The sequence below is a fragment of the Geotrypetes seraphini genome, chromosome 5, assembly GCF_902459505.1.
Source record: "Geotrypetes seraphini chromosome 5, aGeoSer1.1, whole genome shotgun sequence".
Classification (NCBI taxonomy): domain Eukaryota; kingdom Metazoa; phylum Chordata; class Amphibia; order Gymnophiona; family Dermophiidae; genus Geotrypetes; species Geotrypetes seraphini.
Window position 1 is genome coordinate 55952595 of NC_047088.1, and position 24122 is coordinate 55976716.

Sequence of the window (24122 nt, forward strand, 5' to 3'; positions counted from 1 at the left end):
TGTAAGTCACAATGATTCCCTGTTGAAAATAGCGGGATATAAGAAGTTGTGTTGTATTGTATTACTACAATCCCTACTGTATTGACTGTGGAAGCCCAATTGAGTTGTATCCAGAAGAACAAAATCAGAAAAATGATGTTGAAGCTGGATAACCATTGCTGCTTTTGACAATAACAGGAATATTGGGCCTTTTCAGCCTGCTATTAGAAGGGGGCTCAAATGCCTCTCGGTTTCATTTTTTGCTTTAGACATTTCAACATCCCAAAGCCAACAAATGTAGCTCTGAAACCTATGAAAAAGCAGGCAATATGCATGTGTGGAATGTAATAAAATCAGGATGAAATCAGAATTTTCTATTGACATTGGATCAGACACTTCTCTTTTGGTTCTCTTTGGCCACACTGAACATATAACCGTAGATTCTGCAGTGGTGCTAATTGGTGAGAGAGAGAGCTTATCTTGGTAAAGAAATATCATTTTCAATCTGTTAATTTGCTACTTAAGCCTTCTATAAAACATAAAATAATTACCCCCCCCCCCCCTTTTTACGAAGCTGCATTAGGCTTTTTTTTTCACCGGCTGTGACAGTATTAACTCCAACGATAATAGAATTCCTATGAGCGTCGGAGTTAATCCCGCCATGGCTAGCAATAAAAAAGCATAACATGGCTTTGTAAAAAGGGAGTGGGGTTAATTAGATAAAGGGAAAACCACTATTTTAGGAAGGCAAATCAGGCTGAGAGAGTTACAGTCATTCAATAATCATTGTCTCAAGAATTTGTGAGATTTTTCATCTTATTTTACATTGTGGGGAAAAAAATCTTTCCAAATGCTTGCTTATTAAGCTAGTCATGCATTTCAGGGTAGGTTGTAAAACAGTATAACATGCACAAGGGGCTCATAAGCATATTTTAGTGTTACGGAATAGCATTTATACAGTTTTATACAGTCAACATTACCCCAGAGGCTGTGATTAAGCTTTAAACTAAATCTACAGTTTTGCTCACCTTTGTGTAATTCCGTTTTATAATGAAATGAAACCCATATAAATGAATATTTGATTAAGGAATAAACCTAATAAAATAATACATTTATTGCTCACAGATTTATACAAATCTTGAATATATGCTGCAGTAAAATGTTGGAAGGCTGGTATATCATTTGCACTGAACTGCACTGAAGGGATTAGAGACCTTCTGGTGTGGAATCTGAATTCAGACCACAAAATTTAGGTAGTAACCTTCAAGCTATAAGATATGTGTGGAGACATTTTATAAGGGACTTAAACATGTACAACTGCATTTTATACAGTTAAGGACCCTTTTATTAAGAACATAAGAACAGCCATACTGGGTCCATCTAGCCCAGTATTCTGTTTCCACAGTGGCTAATCTAGATCGCAAGTACCTGGCTGAAACCCAAACAGTACCAACGTTCCATACTACCAATCCAAGGGCAAGTAGTGACTGCCCCTATGTCTGTCTCAATAGCAGACTGTGAACCTGTCCTCCAGGAACTTGTCCAAACTTTTTTTATAACCCATCTAAGTTAACTGCCCCATTGGGTGGTAAAGCGGGTCTAAAGTGGTTTAAAATGGATATGCTCAAATGTCCTTCAGTAACTGCCAAATTGGTGTGCCCTAACTACATGCTAAAAAATATTTAAAATATTTTTGAGTGCATGTCATGTGGTGGAGAGCAAGCATAACTGTGCTAATCAGTTAGTGTGGCTATGAGTCTCATAATCAAAACTTTAAAATGTCCAAAAACCAGCCTAAGTCGGCACTTGGACGTCCTAATAGCATGGATGTCCAAGTGCTGCTAATCAAAAACAACTTTCTGGATGTGCATCAGTATTTCTAAGCTGCGATGCGTCCAGAGAGCAAAGGGGTGTATTGGGAGGTGTGTTATGGGTGGGCTTCGACCTGGAAGTACCCCAGCCATAATCAAAGCTTTCCTACAGGGAATGTAGATGCCGGCAGTTAGACCTGTTTGAGTTATGTCTAAGTTCCACAAAGGTGTCCAAACTGACAAGAAGACCACTGGAGGATTTAAGGCATGACCCCCCCCCTTAAGCCCCCAGTGATCATGACTCCCTCCCACCGCCAAAAGAGTGACACACCCCAAAAAAACATAGGCTTCCCATTAGCTGATCGCCGCAGAAGGAATTCCAATCAGCTGAGCGGGTTTCGTGGATTCCTGGTAGCTTTGCTGATGGTGATTCCCCCTGCCACGATCAACTAAGCCATGGAGCTCTGATATTCCCCTGACATCCCCCATATCTCCTTCACATCCCAATATCCCCCTGATATTCCCCACATCCCCCTGATATCCTCCACATCTCCCTTCACATCCCAACATCCCTCTGAAATCCCGTACCTACCCCAACATCTCCAGAACTTCCAGTATCTTTGGAAGAACAAATGGCTCTTCCAAAGGGAAGCTCACTCTCTCCTGCCTACAGAGCCATATGCTGCAATGACGGGCCTTTGACCCCTCCCACTGTATTCGATGATGCATTGGGAGGGGCCAGAGGCCCTGATTGACTCAAAATCACCATCATCGGATGCAATGGGATGGCCAAAGGCCCATCATTGCAGCAAGCAGCTCTGTAGGCAGAAGGGAGTGAGCTTCCTTCCTCTCATTTGCTGTTCCAAAGGTAGGGGAGGGGGCTTCTGGGGATGTGAGAGGGGGCCCAGAAATGTTGGGAGGATGTGGGAGGGTGGAGATGTTGGGGGAGGTATGGGATAGGGGGATGTCGGGGATGTTGGGATGTAAGAGGGATGTGGGGGTTGTCAGGGGGAGGAATGTAGGGCTCTGTGGCTCAGCTGATCTTGGTAGAAATGACTAGCACATGGGAATAAAGATGGGAGGGAAGAGTGGCCTAGTGATTAGAATTGCTGCCTCAGCTCCCTGAAGTTGCGAGTTCAATTCTAGCTCCTTTTGACTCTGGGCAAGTCACTTAACTTTTTGATGCCCCAGGTACCATAGTTAGATTGTGAGCTAACAAGGACAGATAGGAAAAATACCCAAGAGTACCTGATTACTATTCAATGTATTGTAAACCACTTTGGATGAATTTCTTCACAAAAGAAGCAGTTAATAACTAAAGCCACTTTCACTTTTTGCCACAGCTTAGTAAAAGGACCCCGTAAATTGATTCTTATAAAATTGCCTCAGGGTGGGTGCACGGACAGATAGGGACACAGCTCCGTCATGTTATTTTATAATGACACATGTCCAAGTAGCAAAAAGGTGCCTATTTTGAGTCTACTTTATAAAGGTCATATGTAAAACAGTTATTCCCTGAATATCAAAATGTCATAAATTAATATGTTGGATCATCAGAAGAGCTCTTCGGGAGCTCGGTTGCTTTCACTGAAGCTAATGCACGATATTCATCATAGATCCAACTAACTTTTAATTATTAATGTTTAATTTTAGCATCAGTAATAATTTCAAGCAGTGGCTCAAAATGAATATTGGCGGTTAGCTGGTTTAGGGGGAATTTATCAACGTTTGCTACTGTTAAGGCGGTTTATTTTACCACTGGTTGTGCTATTTTAGCACAGGGGTCCATTTTATGTAATGAGATCTTGTGCTAAAATAGCATGATGAGCAAAAAATAGCAAAAAATAGCCCATCTTAACAGTAGCACACAATAATGAATTTCCCCCTTTAGCCAGGAGCTGTTCCCAGTGGACTAAATACTGTTGTATATCGAGTGCTATATATACAATTTTTGGGAATGTCCCTGACAAGCCCATTGCTCCGCCTAGGGTTGCCAGATTTTACTATAATAAAATCTGGACCCCCTAGCCCCGCCCTCAGTCCTGCCCTAGCCCTGCTCCAGTCCTCTCCCCTTCTGCCTGCTCTCAGGCAGGAGGAAATCCGCGCATGTGTGGATTTCCTCTTGCCCGACGCGATTTAGAGGAGGCTTTTCAACACCCGGACAAGTTAGCAGATTAAGTTAGAAGGACAGCAAAAAAAGGCTATCCTATCTTTATTCACCAAGCTAACTGGGCACCAGTCTGAATGTCGGCAAGTACGTAGATAACTTTTGGGTGATCACACATACCCAGATGTTCAATGCTGGTTGTCAGCAGTTTAAAAAAACCTTGAGTGCTGCGGGCTGAATATATACGCCATTGTTTTCAGATCTCAATGCTAGACTAAGTCACATCCTGCCACATGAGCAACCTGTTTTGATAGTCTAATAACATTTGGATTAAGAATCATAAAAGCATGAGAACACTATTAATTTTCTTATTGCTGGAATTTAGTTTGTCTTACAGCAAAATACGACATAAAAGTCCCAAAGAAATTAAAAGCATTACTTCATTGCCACAGGGCCTGGGAACCAGTACAAAGATATTGTATAAGATCCTTTAACATAGTTTGCTATTGATAGCTCAGAAATGAGGTTATTCTTTCTTGTTATGGTCTTTGTAAATTTATTTTCTTTTTTGATAAACTGTTATAATTCAATATAATTATCAAACTAATAAATAAATAAAAATCCAGGTCTCACAGCTTGAAAGAGCCTCAGAACTCTCCATAGAAAACTGGTGTTGCCATTCAACAAATTACGTATAATTGGAAAGATTGGAGTAGATTAAATTATAATTTCTGGTGGAATTCTTTATGTCATGTTTATAAAATGGAGAGATTTATTGCAATACAGCGGAGATGTTTCAGGAAATTTCAAGATGTGTGGGAGCCATTAACAAAATATTGTACTGTTTAGATGAAATTGTTTCCCTTAAATTTACAAGTTCAATAGTGAGGGGGGGAGGGGGTTATTTTACTATTACATATTCTATAAGATATTTGATTATATGGTAGGAAAGGAGGGAAGGGGGGTGATAAGAGTTTATGTTTTGTACCAATGATGATTATTAAGTGATGTATTTATTGTTAATTTGTTTGAACATATGTCACACTTATTGTAAGTTTGAAAATGAATAAAGAATTTAAAAAAAAAAAGAAAACTCTGTAGTAAACCAGATTGAAAGGTCAAATGAGACCTAGTTACTAATAACTGGGGTTAACAGTAAAATTGCATTTCTTAATGGTATCCCACACTGATAACTTCCCCCCTATGTTGCTAAACTTCAAAAACCCTCAATGTTAAGACCAATGTTCTAGGTCAAGACTTAAATGACAGTTTAGTTCAAAAATGTTTGTTTACAGATCAATCAGAGATCTATGGCACTGTATTTAATATATATCTATTCCAAGTCCTACCATGCATAAATCAAATTCATCAATTGGACTTGAACATATGAAGAATCACGTTGTTTCTCTCATACAAACTGTAGAGTCGGATGACACGCGCGACCTCGGGAGACCCTTGATACAGCACTGTTTGGTGCGAAACATGTCATGTCGGGTCAGACTCCCAGGCGTTGGCTGATGGAAAAGCTAAGAACTTAGATAACTTTCAGCATAATTATAGGAAAAAACCATATATAAAGACACATATAATAGCACTAATTTATTGGAATAATATATACAGGCAGCCAATGATGAAGTTCCACGTAATCCTTCCTGCAGACATGAATTAACATAGCGGTGGAGTGGTGGGGCTGAGGCTTCCTTAAATAACAACGTGATTCTTCATATGTTCAAGTCCAATTGATGAATTTGATTTATGTTTACAGATCAATAGCATAAAGATTAACTTATGATTGTTTCTTTTACACATCAATGCAATTACAACACTTTTTCTTTTACAAATCATCCCCTCAAATAAAACTCCTTTTCCCCAGCATCAAAGGCCTGATTCATTTAATGTGAATTGACATATTTTTGGAATCATTAGGGTTACTAGATTTTCCTCGTATAAAATCCGGACCCATAGCCCGCCCTCAGGCCCACCCAGTTCCAACTAGCCCCGCCTTGCTAAGCCCAAGTCATGCCTCATTCTGCCTTCCAGCCCTGCCCCCATCAACTCGTTCCCGTCCTCAGGACCGTTTTAGGACGGCATCTGTGCATACTCAGATGCAACGCAGTAACATCACACTCATGCACATGTGTGTCTGATATCACTGCATTGCATTTGCACGAGCGCGGATGCCCTCCCAATGCAGTGCCGGAGGTGGAAGCTTTTCAAAACCCAGGTAAAGTGCCAGGTTTTGAAAAGCCATCCGGACACCCAGTCATGTCTTCCAAAAAGAGGATATGTCTGGCTAAATCCGGATGTCTGGTAACTCTAGGAGTTATTAACCACAGTAAAAGCCTTGTGCCTTCTTCGTTGTGAATTGCTACATCACCTGCTTCCTTCAGCCACAAAATTGCACATTTGGTAGTTGTAAACCAAAAAAACTCTGTGGAGTGACGATGTTCCTAAATGGACTTTATTTGAAAGTGTCAAAGTTCCAAAGGTACACTGAAATAAGAACATAAGAACATAAGAAGTTGCCTCCACTGGGTCAGACCGAGGTCCATCCTGCCCAGCGGTCCGCTCCCGCGGCGGCCCATCAGGTCCGCGACCTGTGAAGTGGTTACTGACCAATTCAATAACCTACCTCAAGTTCTATCTGTACCCCTCTATCCCCTTATCCTCCAGGAACCTATCCAAACCTTTCTTGAACCCCTGTACAGAGTTCTGGCTTATCACCTCCTCTGGAAGCTTGTTCCATGTGTCCACCACCCTCTGGGTAAAAAAGAACTTCCTAGCATTTGTTCTAAACCTGTCCCCTTTCAATTTCTCCGAGTGACCCCTAGTGCTTGTGGCTCCCCACAGTTTGAAGAATCTGTTCTTATTCACTTTCTCTATGCCCTTTAGGATTTTGAAAGTTTCTATCATGTGCCCTCTAAGTCTCCTCTTCTCCAGGGAGAACAGCCCCAGCTTTTTTAACCTGTCAGCGTATGAGAAATTTTCCATACCTTTTATCAGTTTAGTCGCCCTCCTCTGCACTCCCTCGAGTACCGCCATATCCTTTTTGAGGTACGGCGACCAGTATTGAACACAGTACTCCAGGTGCGGGCGCACCATTGCGCGATACAGCGGCATGATGACTTCCTTTGTCCTGGTTGTGATACCTTTTTTGATGATACCCAGCATTCTATTTGCTTTCTTTGAGGCTGTCGCACACTGTGCCGATGGTTTCAGTGATGTGTCAACCATAACTCCCAGATCCCTTTCAAGGTTACTCACCCCTAGCCGTGTTCCCCCCATTTTGTAGCTGAACATCGGGTTCTTTTTCCCTACATGCATGACTTTGCATTTCTCTACGTTAAAACTCATTTGCCACTTATTTGCCCAGTCTACCAGTCTCATTAGGTCCCTTTGCAGGTTTTCACAGTCTTCTGTGTTCCTAACCCTGCTGCAGAGTTTGGTGTCATCAGCAAATTTGATAACCTCACATTTTGTCCCGGTCTCCAGATCGTCAATAAATATATTAAACAATAGAGGTCCCAGCACCGACCCCTGTGGAACTCCGCTCGTGACCCATTGCCAGTCTGAATATTGGCCCTTTATTCCAACCCTCTGTTTCCTACCTGCCAACCAGTGTTTGATCCATCGGTAGATATCTCCTTGCACCCCGTGGTTCCACAGCTTTTTTAATAGCCGTTCGTGAGGTACCTTGTCGAAGGCTTTTTGGAAGTCAAGGTAAATGATGTCTATGGATTCCCCCTTATCTATCTGGTTGTTTATTCCCTCGAAGAAGTAAAGCAAGTTTGTGAGGCACGACCTTCCCTTGCAGAAGCCATGCTGGCTCGCCTTCAGTTGTCCATTTTTTTCTATGTGTTCGCAGATTGTGTCCTTTATCATTGCTTCCATCATCTTTCCCGGAACCGAGGTCAAGCTCACAGGCCTGTAGTTTCCCGGGTCACCCCTTGATCCCTTCTTAAAGATGGGCGTGACATTTGCTATTTTCCAGTCTTCTGGGATCTCTCCAGTTTTTAGGGAGAGGTTACATATTTGGCGGAGTGTCTCTGCTATTTCGTTTTTCAGTTCTTTTAGTACCCTTGGGTGGATGCCGTCCGGGCCTGGTGATTTGTCGCTCTTCAGTCTATCTATCTGTCTGAGGACATCCTCTTTGCTTACCTCTAGTTGTACCAGTTTTTCGTCGTGTTCCCCGTTTATAATCATCTCGGGTTCTGGGATATTGGATGTGTCCTCTCTGGTGAAGACTGACGAGAAGAATTTGTTTAACCTGTCAGCTATCTCTTTTTCCTCCTTTATCGCTCCTTTCCTGTCTCCGTCGTCCAGTGGTCCCACTTCCTCTCTGGCTGGTTGTTTCCCTTTGACATACTTGAAGAAGGGTTTGAAGTTTCTTGCTTCTCCTGCCAGTCTTTCCTCATATTCTCTCTTTGCTTTCCTGACCTCTCGATGACATTCTTTCTGGTGCCTTTTGTGCTCTTCCTGGTTCTCCTTTGTTGGTTCTTTTTTCCATGTCTTGAAGGATGATTTCTTGTTGCTTATCGCCTTATTAACTGCAGTTGTTATCCATGCTGGGTTTCTAGTTCGATTTTTTTTGCACCCTTTCCTGAACCTTGGGACGCACAGGTCCTGCGCCTCGAGCACTGTGCCTTTAAGCAGTGTCCAGGTTTCCTTTACGGTTTTCATCTTCCCTGAGCTGTAGCTGAGCTTTTTTCCTACCATTTTCCTCATGTCATTGTAGTTTCCTTTTCTGAAGTTGAGTGCTGTCGTTGTGGTTCTTTTCACCTTTGATGTTCCCATGTTTAATTTGTACTGGATCATGTTGTGATCGCTGTTCCCTAATGGTGCTAGTACCACCACTTCCTTTGCGGGTCCTTCTAGCCCGTTGAGGATTAGGTCTAGAGTGGCATCCCCTCGTGTTGGTTCTGTGACCAGCTGCTCCATGAAACAGTCTCTTATCACCTCTATGAATTTAGTTTCTCTCGTGCAATTTGAGTGCCCAGTGTCCCAATCTATTCCCGGATAGTTGAAATCCCCCATAACCACCACCCTTCCACTTTTGCACATCTGCCTCAGTTCGGCCTCCAGGTCCAGGTCGTTTGCTTCTGGCTGTCCTGGTGGGCGATAGTAAAGTCCCAATTTGATGTCAGCTCCTTCCCCTCCTGTTAGCTTAACCCATAGTGACTCCAGCCTGTCTGCCCTTATTGTTGTTTCTGATCTGGATGAAGGAATGTAGTCCTTTATATACAGCGCTATTCCTCCCCCCTTCTTGTGTGCCCTGTCCCTCCTGTAGAGTTTATACCCTGGCAGGGCCACATCCCATTTGTTGTCCTCTGACCACCATGTCTCTGTGATTCCTATTATGTCTAGGTCCTTATTTCTGGCTATAACTTCTAGCTCCCCCATTTTAGTCCCTAGGCTCCTAGCGTTTGTATATAGGCAATTTAAGTCCCAGTTAGTTACCTTTTCTTTTGGGTCTACTCTTGATTTGATGCTCCTGCTGGTCTCCTCACGGGCTACCTCCTGTGGTGTGTCTATCCCGTCCTCCGCCCGCTTCTTTGATCTTTGATAGTCCTCTGGTTCCGGCTGTGTCCTCCATGTCTTGCTCTTTAGCTCTACTTGCCTCTCGGGTCCCTGTACTGTATCCTTGGGTTTATGTCCATAAAGTGTCCATTTTGCCTCTAGTCCACTATCTTCCTTTCCTGTTTCAGTATCCTTGCTCGATACTGTGGTCCGATGTGTCGAGGTCAGATCGACTCTCGGCTTTCCCCTTGTTATCAGTTTAAAGTCATGTCTATGCAGGTCTGGATGTTACGTGCCAGCATCCTTGTCCCAGCCGTGCTCAAGTGCAGTCCGTCTCTCCTGTAGAGCTTGTTTTTCCCCAGGAAGGTTGACCAGTTCCGTACAAAGAGGAAACCTTCCTCGTCACACCATCGCCTCAGCCATCCATTTGTTGCTTGCAGCTCGGTCTGCCTCCTCGCATCTGCCCTTGGCACTGGCAGGATCTCTGAAAAGGCTATCTTCCCTGTCCTCAGCTTCAGCTTCCTCCCCAGGATCTTAAACTGCTCGGTCAGTGTAGTCATGTTGAAATTTTTTCTGCTGACGTCATTTGTTCCGACGTGGATTATCACTGCTGTTTCCTCTGTCTCAGCTCCCTCCATGATTCTCTCAATCCTGTCGGAGATGTCCTTTGTCCTCGCCCCTGGGAGACATGTCACTAGGCGATCCGCTCTGCCTCCTGCTATGTGACTGTCCACCTCTCTCAGGATTGAGTCTCCCACTACGATAGCAGATTTTCCTCTCCTCAGCTTCCTCCTGGGTCTCAGGTCTGTGTCGTTGATTGGGTTCTCCAGTCCTTCCTCCTCCTGGTTTGTTTCTCCGCTTGGTTCCTCTCCCTCGGCTCCTGATGGGTCCTGGTGGGTCTCGGTGGCTCCTGGCGGGTCCTGTCCTCCATCAGTTTGTTCCCTTCTGGAGAGCGGGTGTTCCTGTGTTTCTACCATCTTGCAGGCCTCCTCGATGAATCTTTCGAGCTCCCTGACCTGTTCGTTGAAGTGGTTCTCTCTGGTGGTGTCCTCAGTTGGTTCAAGCTCCCTTGGTTCCTGTATGGAGCGGAGTCCTTCTAGCTCCTGTACTTTGATCTGTAGTCTCCCGACCTCCTTCTTCAGGCTAGCCAGTTCCTGACATCGATTGCACAGGTAGGCCTGCCTCCCGGAAGGAAGGTAGTCATACATGTGACAATCAATGCAGTATACTGGGAAGCTTCGCTGGCCTTCTGCTGCCTCCATTGTTCCTTCCTTGTGATATAAGTCCCTCGGTGTGCTGGAGTTTGTCTGACGTGTAACTAGTTGTAGAAATAGAGAGAGAAAAAAATAATGAGAATAGAAGAATGAAAATTTTTTTTTTTTTTTTTTTTTTAAAGAAGTTATTTAAAGAAGATTGAAGATTGAAATTGAAATTGCTGCTGAGCAGCCTGGACTCCTGGCTCCTTCTCTCGGCTCCTTCGCGAAGGCGCCCTCGCTAAGGCGAGCGCCTTTGCCGCGCGCCGAACGGCCACGCGCCGTTGGCTCGCCCCCTTTTAAGGGGGAGCCTGGGCACTGAAGCGACCTCTGACGCGGTGGGGGTGGGCGGAGCTATCTCTCGCCGCTACCCCGATCAGCCTTTCTCCCTTCCTGGCCGCCCCTGTGTCTCTCCTCTCAGCCCTGGTCTGTTCCTCTCCGCCTCCAGATCCTGCCCTGCAAGCACAAAACAAAACAAAACAGAGCTGGTCCGAACGCCGCCGCGGTCTGCCTCGTGCTCAGGCTTCCTGCCTTTTAAGGGGGAGCCTGGGCACTGAAGCGACCTCTGACGCGGTGGGGGTGGGCGGAGCTATCTCTCGCCGCTACCCCGATCAGCCTTTCTCCCTTCCTGGCCGCCCCTGTGTCTCTCCTCTCAGCCCTGGTCTGTTCCTCTCCGCCTCCAGATCCTGCCCTGCAAGCACAAAACAAAACAAAACAGAGCTGGTCCATCCACATAAAAGCCTTAAAGGACCTAGTCTGCTAGGGATACAGGACCCAATACGGTCCGCGTTTTGACAAAAAGTCTTCTTCAGGGGTCCCTGGGGATCCTATAAAGGTGAGTACGTGGGAAACAATTGTGTGGTGAGCCGGAAGTGAGACACTGCTTGCATTTGCAATAGAAAGGGACTGTGTTGGGTCCTGTATCCCTAGCGGACTAGGTCCTTTAAAGCTCTTATGTGGATGATTTATTTTTATGTGGATGAAATTATTTTATGTGGATGTTTTTAGTGTACCTTTGGAACTTTGACACTTTCAAATAAAGTCCATTTAGGAACATCGTCACTCCACAGAGTTTTTTTGGTTTTCTCTCGATTTTCTTCTTTGTGGATATTTCATGGTCAATTCCTTTTGGTTTTTTCATTTGGTAGTTGTGCCATTTCAATAGTGTGCAAGCAAATGTTAAGTATTTGCCTTTAGTAAATTCATACTACTGTATATAGTGATAACAATTTTCTCTTGAGGCATATGAGCACGGAAGCTTGACCTTTGCATTTTGATAGAACTATATCTTGAAGACAGTGGCTATTGTATTTGGCTCAATGTGTTGTCGCTAAGATATTTAATTCCATCTTCAAATTGTTAACCACAACATCCGACCTCAAAGCATTCCGTAAAGAAATCAAAACACTTCTATTCAAAAAGTATATAAAATCTACTTAATCTCCCCCTCCTCCCATTCCCCTCTTCAACTTTACCAATTTACCTAATATCTCCTACCAAAACCAGCTATCTATCAATGTAAGGAAACAAGACACCTTTTTTTCTTTTATGTAACATAACCTGAAATAATTTCCAATGTAATGTAATCTGATTCCTCAATTTTACCTGTACCAGAAATTTCCCAATGTAATGTATCCTCCTGGAAATGTCCAGCTCTCTTCTTATGTAATCCGCTTTGAACCGCAAGGTACAAGCGGAATAGAAATCACTAATGTAATGTAATGTAATTTCTAGAATATCAGTGTTTTATGTTTTATTAACATTTGATATACCTCTTAAGCATATTGCAAGATCTATGCACTTTACAATAAAATATAGGTACTTAGAACTTCTCTATCTGTCCCGAAGGCACACAATCTAGCTAAAGTACCTGAGTAAAGAATTATTAAAATAGAAAAGATATAACAAAATTCCAAGAACTGTGAGGGAAAGGTACAATTCAAATAATTAAAAAAGAAACGATTAAAGTGGACTCCTGATGCAAGCCATAGGGCTGAAACACAATTGTAAATAATCCGCATTCAAGATCGTCTCCACTGTTTTGTTTTATTATCATATATATATTTATTTATTTATTTTAAGTATCTGATTACTGCCTATCAAATTATCTGAGTGGTTTACATACAGGTACTTCAAGCATTTTCCCTGTCCCAGTGAGTTCTCTAATGTACCTGGGCAGTGGAGGATTAAGTGGCTTGCCCAAGGTCACAGGGAGCAACGTGGAGTTTGAGCCCACAACCACAGGGTCAGGGCCGGATTTAGATTAAAAGAGGCCCTAGGCTATTCCACTTATGAGGCCCTTTCACCTCCCATTTTTAAGTTTGTAAATTACATGAGAGATAATAAAATACATCATTACTGTGATATATATCAATATGTTAAATGAAAGATGTTATTGGTACTAACCTTTATAAAAAATGTGACACGGATAATAAATAAAAAAAAGTCGAGAACACTTATTTGGACATTTATTCTCAGCACCATATATAGTACTTGTAACAATAACTAATCAAACATAACACACAACATTGCCCCTTCCTATGTCCATAGTGCCCCCAGTGCGTCCTTCCTCACCCACCCCCCTCCGATGCCCGCCTGCCTCCCATCCCCCTTCCATTGAGCACCCCCCCATGCCATCCTGCCTGCCTGCCTTCCATTAACCCCCCCACCCCCCTCCGATGCCAGCCTGCCTTCCTCCCATCCCCCTTCCACTGAAACCCCCCACCCCACCCCCACACCCAATGCCAGTCTGGGCTGCCCAGTCCTGACGGATTCACGTTTTGCCTCTCTCCTCGCGGGGATGGGGTTTTGCCCAGCTGTTTCCGGATTGACGTCTTTCCCTCCCCGATCCTCCTCCCAGGGTGAGAAAAAGAAAGGGAGAAGCCGAGTCGGCGCCTCGTTGCGGCCGGAGCCGGTTCCGATCCCAAAGCGTAGAATTTCTCCTTATTTTCGGTTCAGTGTTTTAGTGTTCACTGTTTTTAGAATAGTGTAATTTTAATTTTGCTAACAATTTGAATGTAGACCCCTCTTGATCTTGAGGCCCTAGGCTGAAGCCTAGTTAGCCTATAGGAAAATCTGGCCCTGCTCAGGGTGCTGAGGCTGTTGCTCTAACCCCTGCACCACTCCACTACCAGAGGCACTTCTATAACTTGGCGCTTTCATTTAAGTGTTGCGATGCTGTTTGCCTGGCAATAATTGTATAATGGCATCTGTTCGGCAAGTAACTATTATATAATACTAGCATACACACAAGTTGGAGGACCTAAATTTAGGCATGACCAGGCTCCTAGCTTATAGTATTCTACTGTAGAAGTTATGCAAGTGAGTTGGGGACCCACCCATAGACTACTCATACTCTACCCTCCTTGCTTTTACACCCTATAGCACCTAGGACAGGCATAAGTGGATTTCAAATTACACCTTAATATACAATATTTCCCATTAAAAACAACCAAATTTTGATTCCTACGTACATTTCTCAAAGAAATACAGTAGATATGTACATTTTTTAACGATATGAGTGTTGCTTTGTTTTTATATGATGATCATAAACATCAGTCCCCCCCCCCTAGATTGTGTCTATGTTAAGACTGTGTGACTTGAAAACTAGTCTGAGACATTCATATAGGGAGGAAGAGAGATGCATGTCTAAGGGTTCTTCACCCTCCCACCCCTATCCACCAACATGGAATGCAGTAAACAAATTTCCATGAGAAAATATGATATTTTGCATGCAGAGCTGAATCTTTAAATAAAGAAGAATAGCTGATAACCTTAAAATGTCTCCTTCTGAACTAGGACTATAAATAGTGTAAGAATCAAAGGCATTGAAGTACTGCATGCTATTTGAATGGGTCCTGAATATTTAGTTCCCTTGGATAAATATTGACCTGTGCTTGTGAGTATGAACACACCAAAGATATCAGTAATCAAACAGTTCTCAAAAAAATTGTTTTTTGGTCACTCCCCTCAAGTTTCTCAGGCCCCCTAACATTCCTCTGGAGATGTTTTGTTCCATGTTCATCATGATCTTTATTCTTGTTTACATCAAGAATACATATTAGATCATCTTTGTTTGGAGCTGAAATACAAATGCACTTAAAACATGAACCATTCAGTTCCTAATTAGCTGTTTCCTGTTCCTAATGAAGCGAGCATGCTGGGGTTTGGATTAAAATTCAGCCACAGCTCTCCTCTGTTTATGGTTCCAGATGTTTTTGCTTTATCTAGGAGTTTACTTTGACAGCTACTGCTAAATGATAAATCACTCATATTATAGCTGAAATGCATTTTGAAATTGAAATGTGGCAAATTTTGAGATTGCTCCAAGGATCGGTGTCAGTTAGCAGGTCAATACCGGTTCTTTCCTGGTGAGTATTCAGTATTGGCATATGCAAAGCAGCAATGGGATAGATGTCAACACTTTATGAAATACTACTCAAGATTATCATTTTGCTCTGATCAACAGTATTTGCAGGCACGGATTTAACTATTTCACTTCTTGATGCTGTATATTTTGAGCAGCAGATATCCATTTCTTTTCTATGAGCTAGATTCACAAAGCAAACCGATCGTGTACCAATCGGTTTGCAACTCCTTTACTATCAAATTTCCATCCGGCCTGATTCACTTACCTCTTCTGCGATCTGCTTCGAATCTGTACATGCAAATGAGGTGAAACACATGCAAATTGGACAGCGACCCGATTCACTACACCAAATTTCTGATCTGACTGGGCTGGCCGATCACCTGAAGAAGCGATGCTGGGGACCAGTCAAAAACGTCTTTCTAACTGGAAGCCCTGCAATCTCTCCTGCCTGCTCACCCTGAATGCTGCCCTGCTCTGCCCTGCTTCTTATCTCTGCTGCTCGCCCTCATGCCACCCTGCTCTGCCTTGATCTTCCCTGAATCTCTACTGCGGCATTGCCGTTCTCCTGCCCTTCCCCGAAGCTCTCTTGCCTTTCCTCGCCCAGCGAGCCCATGGTTTTAACCCGCAGGTTTAAAGCGAGTTAAAACCACAGGCTCGCAGGGCTAAAAACTAAAGTTTTAAGTTAAAAAAAGTTTTAAGTTAAAAAAAAAAGTCACGTCTCATACGGGTATGCGTAGACAATCAACAGATGGTCATGCGGGGATCGCTATAGAGCGATCCATGCAGGTATATTTTTCGTTCCTGAATTCATCGGACCTGTCCGGATCGGACCTGGATCAGGCCCAATCGGGCAGGTTAGTGAATCCAGGCCTATGTCCATTTTGAGATTCAAGATTATTTAAAAAGGCTTACAGTATTTGGTCATACCAACCTCAGTTGGAAGTGCTGTGTTTGGGTGGATGGTTAAAATGGACATGAATTTTCATAAATTTAAGGTCAGATTAAAAATATTTTCCAACAAGTTTTCAGGGTCCAGTTGTTAGAATAGGGGTACAGGGCTAATCCGACAAAAGTACAGGTGCTAGGTTACTGTTGTGCTCTTGAGTGAATGAAGTAGGTCTTTCCTATAAGCTGATGAAGTTCTTCATTTTAATAATGTATTATAGTATTTATTTTATTGTAAACCACTAAGATAAATAGTATATAAAGTTTGAAATATACATTTCTCTAAAACAGGGGTGTCCAACCTTTTGGCTTCCCTGGGCCGCATTGGTCGAAAAAAATGTTTCTGGGGCCGCGGAAACGCTGCAGCAAGACCGAGGAGGAAGCCGGCAAAACAGTAAACACCCAGGGGCAGCAGAGGAAAGCTGCACAAAATACTTCACAGGGCCGCACAAAATACTTCACGGGGCTGCATGTGGCCCTCGGGCCTGCTCCAAAATATCAGTAGGACCTATAACTAGACAAATTCCTTTGGGATGGATATGAATGAACTTCAGTCAGTCCCTCCAATGTGGAAGCGTTCTTACAAATTTTCAGGGTGACACTCTAGTTTTTGTATTTTTTTTTTTTTATGTCTAAAAATTGGCTAAAATGCCATAATTTGCTACCTATCACATTATTTAAGATATAGGGCTCCTTTTATGAAGCCGCGGTAGCGATATAACGCGCGTAATAGCACACGCTAAACCGCCGGATGCGCTATCCGCTACCACCTCCTCTTGAGCAGGCGGTAGTTTTTCGGCTAGCGCATGATTAAAAGTCGCACGCGCTAAAGCCGCTAACGCGGCTTTGTAAAAGAAGCCCATAGTTTTGTTGTGCTTCTGAGAGACTGAGACTGTGATTGTGCCTTAAACATTGAAAATAGAATCCACAATTCAATTCAGTCAATAGGATAAGTTAATTGTGGAAACAACTCATCTCATATGGTATAAAACAAGACTAGCACCTAAAAGGTGATGAGTTATCTTGCTCTATTGCAATCCTAGATCAGAGCTTACCTCCCTAAACTCAAATAACAACTGTGCATAATATTTCATTGGAGTTTATTTAGTGCTTCATGGCTGTTTTTATGTGCATTGTTTTAATAAGTCTGCACTGAAGACAGCATGACCACGATACAATTGTCCACGATCAAGTGCAAATTACCAGCAAGCAAGTTACTATGGCTTATTGTATATTATAATTGTTAAGCCAACACTTCTATGAGGCAACTCAGTAGTCACTAACTGTGTGTGTTGTAAGTAATATAAATACAGTTGGCTCTCATGGGAATACCCATGGGGGTTAATAGATGCTGGATAAATGTAGTTTCTGGTTGCTTGAGAGTTACTTTAAAAATAGGCCTAACTAATACTATACCCCATACTATGTCATACCATAAACTGTTCCAGACAAACTATTGGAGATATGGTAGGCAAAGCATGGGCATACTCAGATGTGGCGTGCTAAGTTTACACTTAAATTTCAGCTAGAAATTGATTTTATTTTAATTTCTATTTAAAGTGTTATAGTATTTCTTTGGTTTTTGAGGGTGCTGGTTGCTTGAACGTTCTGGTTGCTTGAGTTCCAGTTAATAGAGTCTACTCTACACCCGCAGTGGTTCAGTGAAGCAGGAAAACGTTTAGTTATATTTCCTAAGCATAAGGGAGTGATCGGAGTACTTTACCCTGAGACAGCTGGGATATTTGTACCCGTGGAAACGCTGGCCATCGTGGGTATTCCCGGTTCTCCTGATTAAGATAAGTAACGATACGTGTTCCATTACAAACGTTTGTTTCAGTCAGAGTTTTTGAACTTCTGCTCAGCAGTTCTGAACCTTTGCATTGCACAAGGCTTTACATTCAGCCCAGAGGGGGATTTTTATGCCTAAGAGGTTTTCCTTACCCTGTTTACAACAAGATGACGGTGGGGTTCTGAGGCTTTTTTCTCCTGGGGTTTTTTTTTGAGCTGTGTCTGGCCTGTTGCAATGTCTGGGATTCTTTTCTATATTTAATTGTAGCAGTTCATCTGGTGCACATCTTTCATTGCACTTTGGACGTATTTATATTTCTTACAACACACACAGTTAGTGACTACTGAGTTGCCTCACAGAAGTGTTGGTTTAACAATTATTTTGTTATACTCTATGTTCTTGAGTGTGTGGTTCTGTTAAATTATTGTATATCATATCATCACCTTTAGAGCAGTGTATCGCAAACTGTGTGCCATGGCGAGATTCCAGGCGTGCCATGAGATGCAATCGAGGAGGAGAGACGTAGGTGCCAGCTGACTGCTTATAAGATGTGCCTCTCATACTGAGAAGCACTTCCTGCAGTCAGTCAGTCTGTGCCAGCACCTCTTCTGCTCGCCGGCGCCTCGCCTCCTTCAGTATCCCTCCACGGTTGCAGGGCCTCATGTGCGGACATCAGCATGATGACATCACACATGCATGTGTTGTCATCGTATCAACGTTCACACATTTCTGGATGCCCTGCAGCCGCGGCCCTGAGTTTAATGTGCTGTGACTACAAAAAGTGTATGGAACACTGCTATAAAGGAAGGCAGCCAGTTGCTTACAAAGACAATTCTATAATGGAGTGCCTCCATTTAAGTGTCTTGAGGATGCATGGCAAGTGCCTATTCTAGAGCAATACCTGGGTGCCCAGATTCAATTAACATATCAATGCTGGTATCAATGCATCTAAAATTTAGGCACCTGCAGTTACTCTAGCCATAGGGCTGATGTAAGTGTGGGAGCTTAAATGCGGCCCGAACATGCATAATTTATATCAGGGATCTCAAAATCCCTCCTTGAGGGCCGCAATCCAGTCAGGTTTTCAGGATTTCCCCAATGAATATGCATTGAAAGCAGTGCATGCACATAGATCTCATGCATATCCATTGGGGAAATCCTGAAAACCCGACTGGATTGCGGCCCTCAAGGAGGGACTTTGAGACCCCTGATTTATATCATTCTTTAAGTTATACACATAAGTGATAGCCCCACCCACTGCTCACCCATACTCCACACATGCATATGCCCTCTTGCATTTATATATCATGCTATGTATACACTTTTGCAGAATAATGTACATTTACCTGCAAAAGTACAAGTAGTCTGTAAATCTACTGCGCTCATTTTCAATGAAGATGTTCAAAACATAGCATAATCAGGCCCTTAGGCCCCTCCCCATTGCATCTCAAGATGCACCGGGAAGGGGCAGGCCCATCATTCCAGCGAAGGCGAGCAGGCAGGAGCTGGCTGGCCAGCCAACTAAATCAGGTTAGGGGGGTCCTGATAGGGGTAGGGGGGTCTTGGTGGGAGTGAACTTTCAGTTGGGGGACATCTTTTTTGGGGGGTGTCAGCAGGAGGGACTTGGCATCCCTCCTGCCATAATGCTTGCTGGGGTGTGTTCGCGGGGGATCGCGGCAGGGGAGATTGGGCATCCCTCCTGCCGGGGAAGATTGCGGGAGGGTTCGGGGAATCGCAGCAGGAGAGATTGGGTATCTCTCCTGCCGGCGAAGACTATGGGAGGGGTTTGGGGGTGTTGGTAGGATAGATTGGGCATCTCTCCTGCTATGATTGTTGTGGGGGGGGGGGCACTTTCACGATTCTCTAACTGGCGCTTATGACAGATCCGGTTAGAGAATCTTGGTTTTAGGTAAAGGACTGGTCCCTCCCATGCCTAAAAGTCTTGTTTTGGGCATTTGGGTCTTGGGTGATTTTTTTTTTTTTTTCAAGAATAGAGCTTAAAAGTAGATGTAGTGGTGGTCTGGGCGATTAAACTCTTGAACATACAGATAGGCCATTCTTGAAAAAAAAAAAAATACATTTTGGACATTTTTTTCAAGAATAGTCACTTCCCTGCTGCCTAACTTGGGTGCCTAGGGCCTTAGGTCAAAAGGGGAATTAGACTTTTTTTTATTATGCCCCTCCATACTCTCCTCTTTAAAATTGCTATAACTTATTTACATATAAACCCTTCCATAGAAGGTAAGCAGTGTGCAATAAAAATACTTTCTTGTTTTGTGATCAGAATATGCAAATTCTAGAATACTTTTTAGTTGAACCAAACAGTAACTGACCAAAACAATGTTCTTATAGCACTTACAAGTATCTAAGCAACACTTCTAAGATGTCCCTTTAACCTTGAAATCAGTTGTGTAGAAAAATGTGCATTTAGGGTCTGATTCTTTAAATGGCGCCTACCTTGTAGGCACCATTCGGCACAGTTGTCAATCAACCATTAGGCTTCCTTTATAGAATCACGCCTAGTGGAGCCTATGCAGACTTAGGCATCACTAGGTGTCCTAGAGGTAGGCACCAGTATATTAGGCTAGGATTTACCTGGCCTAATTTCCTGGCAGCTGACTCAAACGTCTAGTAATGCGTAAGTCAACCATGCCTATTATCTACCCCTAAACACACCTACTTTTCAGGTAGGCATCATTAAGCATCGCAGGGCACCTCGACTTAGGTATTGTTAGGCTTTTCATGGTATTCCACATGCAACCCAAATTAATTAAAATAATTGTTCTTTAATCGGTTTTTCATGGTATAGTGAATTACCAAGCCATTTAAACCATTATAAAAGAATTAGCTTATGCGTAGATTTATGTTAGATGTCGCTGGGTGTCCTCAATGTAGGCACCTAACCTAGGCTTCTCTTATGAAATCAGGCCCTTATAGCATTAGCTTCAATCTCTTGATATCACAAATGTTTGCTATACTTGAACTTGAACGATGAGAATGCATCTATAGGCTTTTATATAAACAGTGATCAAATTTACATTTTAAATTATAATTCATTTCACAGTACTTATAGACAGAGATCTAGAGATTGATATTCAAAGCGATTTAATTGGCCATAAATTACTCCTGTCCTTATTGCTTAAACTCATTAATCCTCTGTCTTAGGCTCTGAGAATTTGAAAAAAAATAAAAATCCTCAATTTTCTACTATACTTTTATAAATACTTTTAAACTTTCTTACCCTCCATTTGTATTTTCCTTATATATATATCCTTTACTATACTTATTGTAGTTCTCCCTACTTCCCTTATGTATTGGTACGTCAGGTCCATTTGTGTTGGTTTTAGTTAATAATTAAGACCCTGTTTTTAATTGTAAATCACTTTGAATTAATGATATTGCGATACATCAAAATTTTAATAAAACTTGAAACTTAAATTGTTGTGCAGTGCTATTAACTGATATCCAGTTAGTGCCACGGAATTTTACCACAAAGCACTAATGTGAAAGCTAGCTATGTTGTAGGCGGTCCCGAGGTGGAATCAGCACTTATAAGGTTATTTGGCAATATTCAACACTTAGTGGGTCTTTTACTAAGGTGCGGTAGGCCGATTTAGCATGCGCTAAATGCTAATGCGTCCATAGGATTATAATGGACGTGCTAGCATTTAGTAAAAGGACCCCTTAATCATCTAAGGGCTCCTTTTACAAAGGTGCGCTAGCATTTTTAACGCACGCACCGGATTAACGCACGCTATAGTGCACGCTAGCCGAAAATCTACCGCTTGCTCAAAAGGAGGCGGTAGCGGCTAGCGCACCCAGCAATTTAGCACAGCTTTGTAAAAGGAGTCCTAAATTAATTGGATCACATAAAGCAGTCCTATCTTTATAAGTTGTCACTTAGACGGTTAAGTGCTGAATATTGTCCTTAACTGCATTAAGAGAAAGCTGGCTGCATAAATTTGGCTGTTTAATGTCAGTGTCTGGACATAGCTTGACATTGAATTTCTGGGATTAATGCCGCCACCAGCTAAAATGCTGCTTACCGCCACTGGTTAAATAATTATCCCTTATATAGATGTATACTTTCATAAGGCACAAATGATAAACTACAGTATTTAACTGAATTTTGTCTTTCTTCATCTTCAGAAAACAGAACATACATAAAACCTGCTATTATGTACTGAAGAAGACCAAGTTGATTCATGATACACAAAGTTGACTATTTGAAGACTCTTTATCAAGAAAGATGTCCCTTTCAACCTTTGATGCCTTCAGTACTGATATGAAGAACAGAATTTGTAGCATGAAACTTGACAGACTATTTCAGGCAATTTAAATGTTATTACATTGAAAACTGCCGTATTTTCATTACAAGATACTAAAAGGTTTCTTACAAGCTTTCCATACCAAACCAGGCCTGTAGCAACAGCTAATTTCTAGGTCCCACAAAATAAAAGAGTTTTAACATTTTTAAGCACATACAGAAACTATTCCCCTGAACAACTAATAATGTTATTTGATTTTAAACACCAGAAAGCTATTATTGTATAGCTATGGCTCAAAGATTATATCAGGCCAAGAAAATCCTTACTGGACTATGTAACACAAGGTCTAGTTATGACTGAAACTGTTCATCAAGGAGCTGTTTCGATTGTGTTTATAAATTTAGCTTTGTTTACTGAAGCTGACACTCAATATATATTATGTTTTAAAAAAGAAATGTGTGCACATTTTTTAAAAACGATGTATAAATTGTCCTTTCATTAGACGACCAATTCAAGAGCGTGAGCTAAACCCTAATAGCTGAAATATCCTGAGGAATATAAATTGATGCTTTTTTATGCTCATTTCAGTTTGGCTTTTGGTCTTTTAAGATGAAAAAAGTAATTATGCATTAAAGTGTTAGATAATGGAAACTTTTAAGTATGGTTTCTCTGTTGTACCATATTAAGTTAAGTACACTTTCTTTGTTAAAATGTTCTTGCTAAGATACAGTATTAAAAACTTTTTGTTTGACTTTGGAAATCTTTTCAGATTCGTTTTTCAACTCAGGTTTACAATGCTAATTTTCTGAAAATAATATATTTAAAGTATGAACAGAACCTTTTTATACTTCTTACACATCCTCCTTAGGAACTAATTTAACAGGAGGGTCTCATATGTAACTGTAAGTCCCCCCAATTTTTTTGCTTACTTTATTAATGTTTTAGATCTAACCTGCCATTTTTATGCTCATTCCTATTTTCCTCTTTAAGGTTCTTTCCACTTTCTAAAAGAAGCCTTTTTTATTTTCACTGCCTTTAGCACCTCATCATTAAATTACACTGGACAAGGTGTAGCCTTCTTTCAACCATTTTAATGTGTGGAATATATTTTATATGGGCCTCTAAAATGGTCTTTTTATATAATGCACACAAGCACTAATCAATTAGTAACTAGTAACATTGTTGCTAAATTACAGAATTAGTCAGCAGTGGGTTCACCCTATAGAGAACCATACTTAATAAAGTAGAGAAAAAGCCTCAATTATTGCATCGAGACAGCAATCTTCATAGATTTTAAGCTGCTCTTTTACTATCATCAGCATAAAAAACTCCACTCGACATACCAAATCCCAAATAGGAACTCAGTCCACCAATGTGCACAGGGTTAGAATATTAGAATCAGTTACTTAGCTCAAAAGATGGCGGCAGTCCAACGACAGCTTTACTCGCTTTCCTCAGCATCCCATATTTTTACTTTAAACTCTGGCTCAGTAGCTGATGGTCTCTCTGCTCTTCTTAGTTTCTTCTGACAAGAACCTTGTTTCGCCTATTTTCCATGCATAGAACTAGTTGGAATGAAAATAATACTGAGAATTCCCTGCCGCAGCCAAAAATAGCAGCTTAGAATCCATGAAGATTGTTGTCTCGATGTAATAATTGAAGCTTTTTATATAATGCCCATGACTTATATAAACCTTTGACCCTGTTAGCCATTTACTGTTGTTCTCTTTAATCCTTCCAGTTGGATAGTAGTGTACCTTCAAAAGTATGATACTCCCCATCATATATTGAATTTCTATCCATAAAGATTTCACATTGCATTTTGTTTCCTGCAGAACTTTTATACTATTCATGCCATCCTTAATATATCTCCAATACAATAACAAAAAATGAGAAAAGAAATACCTTCTCAACAAATAATTCAAATAAGGGAAAAAAGAGCGAAGGTATATACCAATACAGTGTATATTACGTATAATAATTTATTTAATTTATTTCATCATTATTTTGAGTATATTTTCTCAAAAATTAAAAATCTATTGAACATATCCATAATATGATCAAAAATTAGCACTTAACTTATT

At 41.8% G+C, this 24122-nt stretch overlaps 1 protein-coding gene across 8 annotated transcripts in view; it reads left to right on the forward strand.

Moving 5' to 3' along the window:
* DACH2 (dachshund family transcription factor 2) overlaps positions 1–22798 on the forward strand; it is an 845689-nt gene extending 822891 nt beyond the window's left edge. For all 8 annotated transcript variants that reach the window (XM_033945577.1, XM_033945572.1, XM_033945575.1 and 5 more), the window contains one exon: positions 21920–22798. In XM_033945577.1, coding sequence (XP_033801468.1) covers positions 21920–21957 — 38 coding nt within the window. In that variant the 3' untranslated portion in view covers positions 21958–22798. The remainder of the gene's footprint in view (positions 1–21919) is intronic.
* The last annotated feature ends 1324 nt before the right edge of the window (positions 22799–24122 follow it).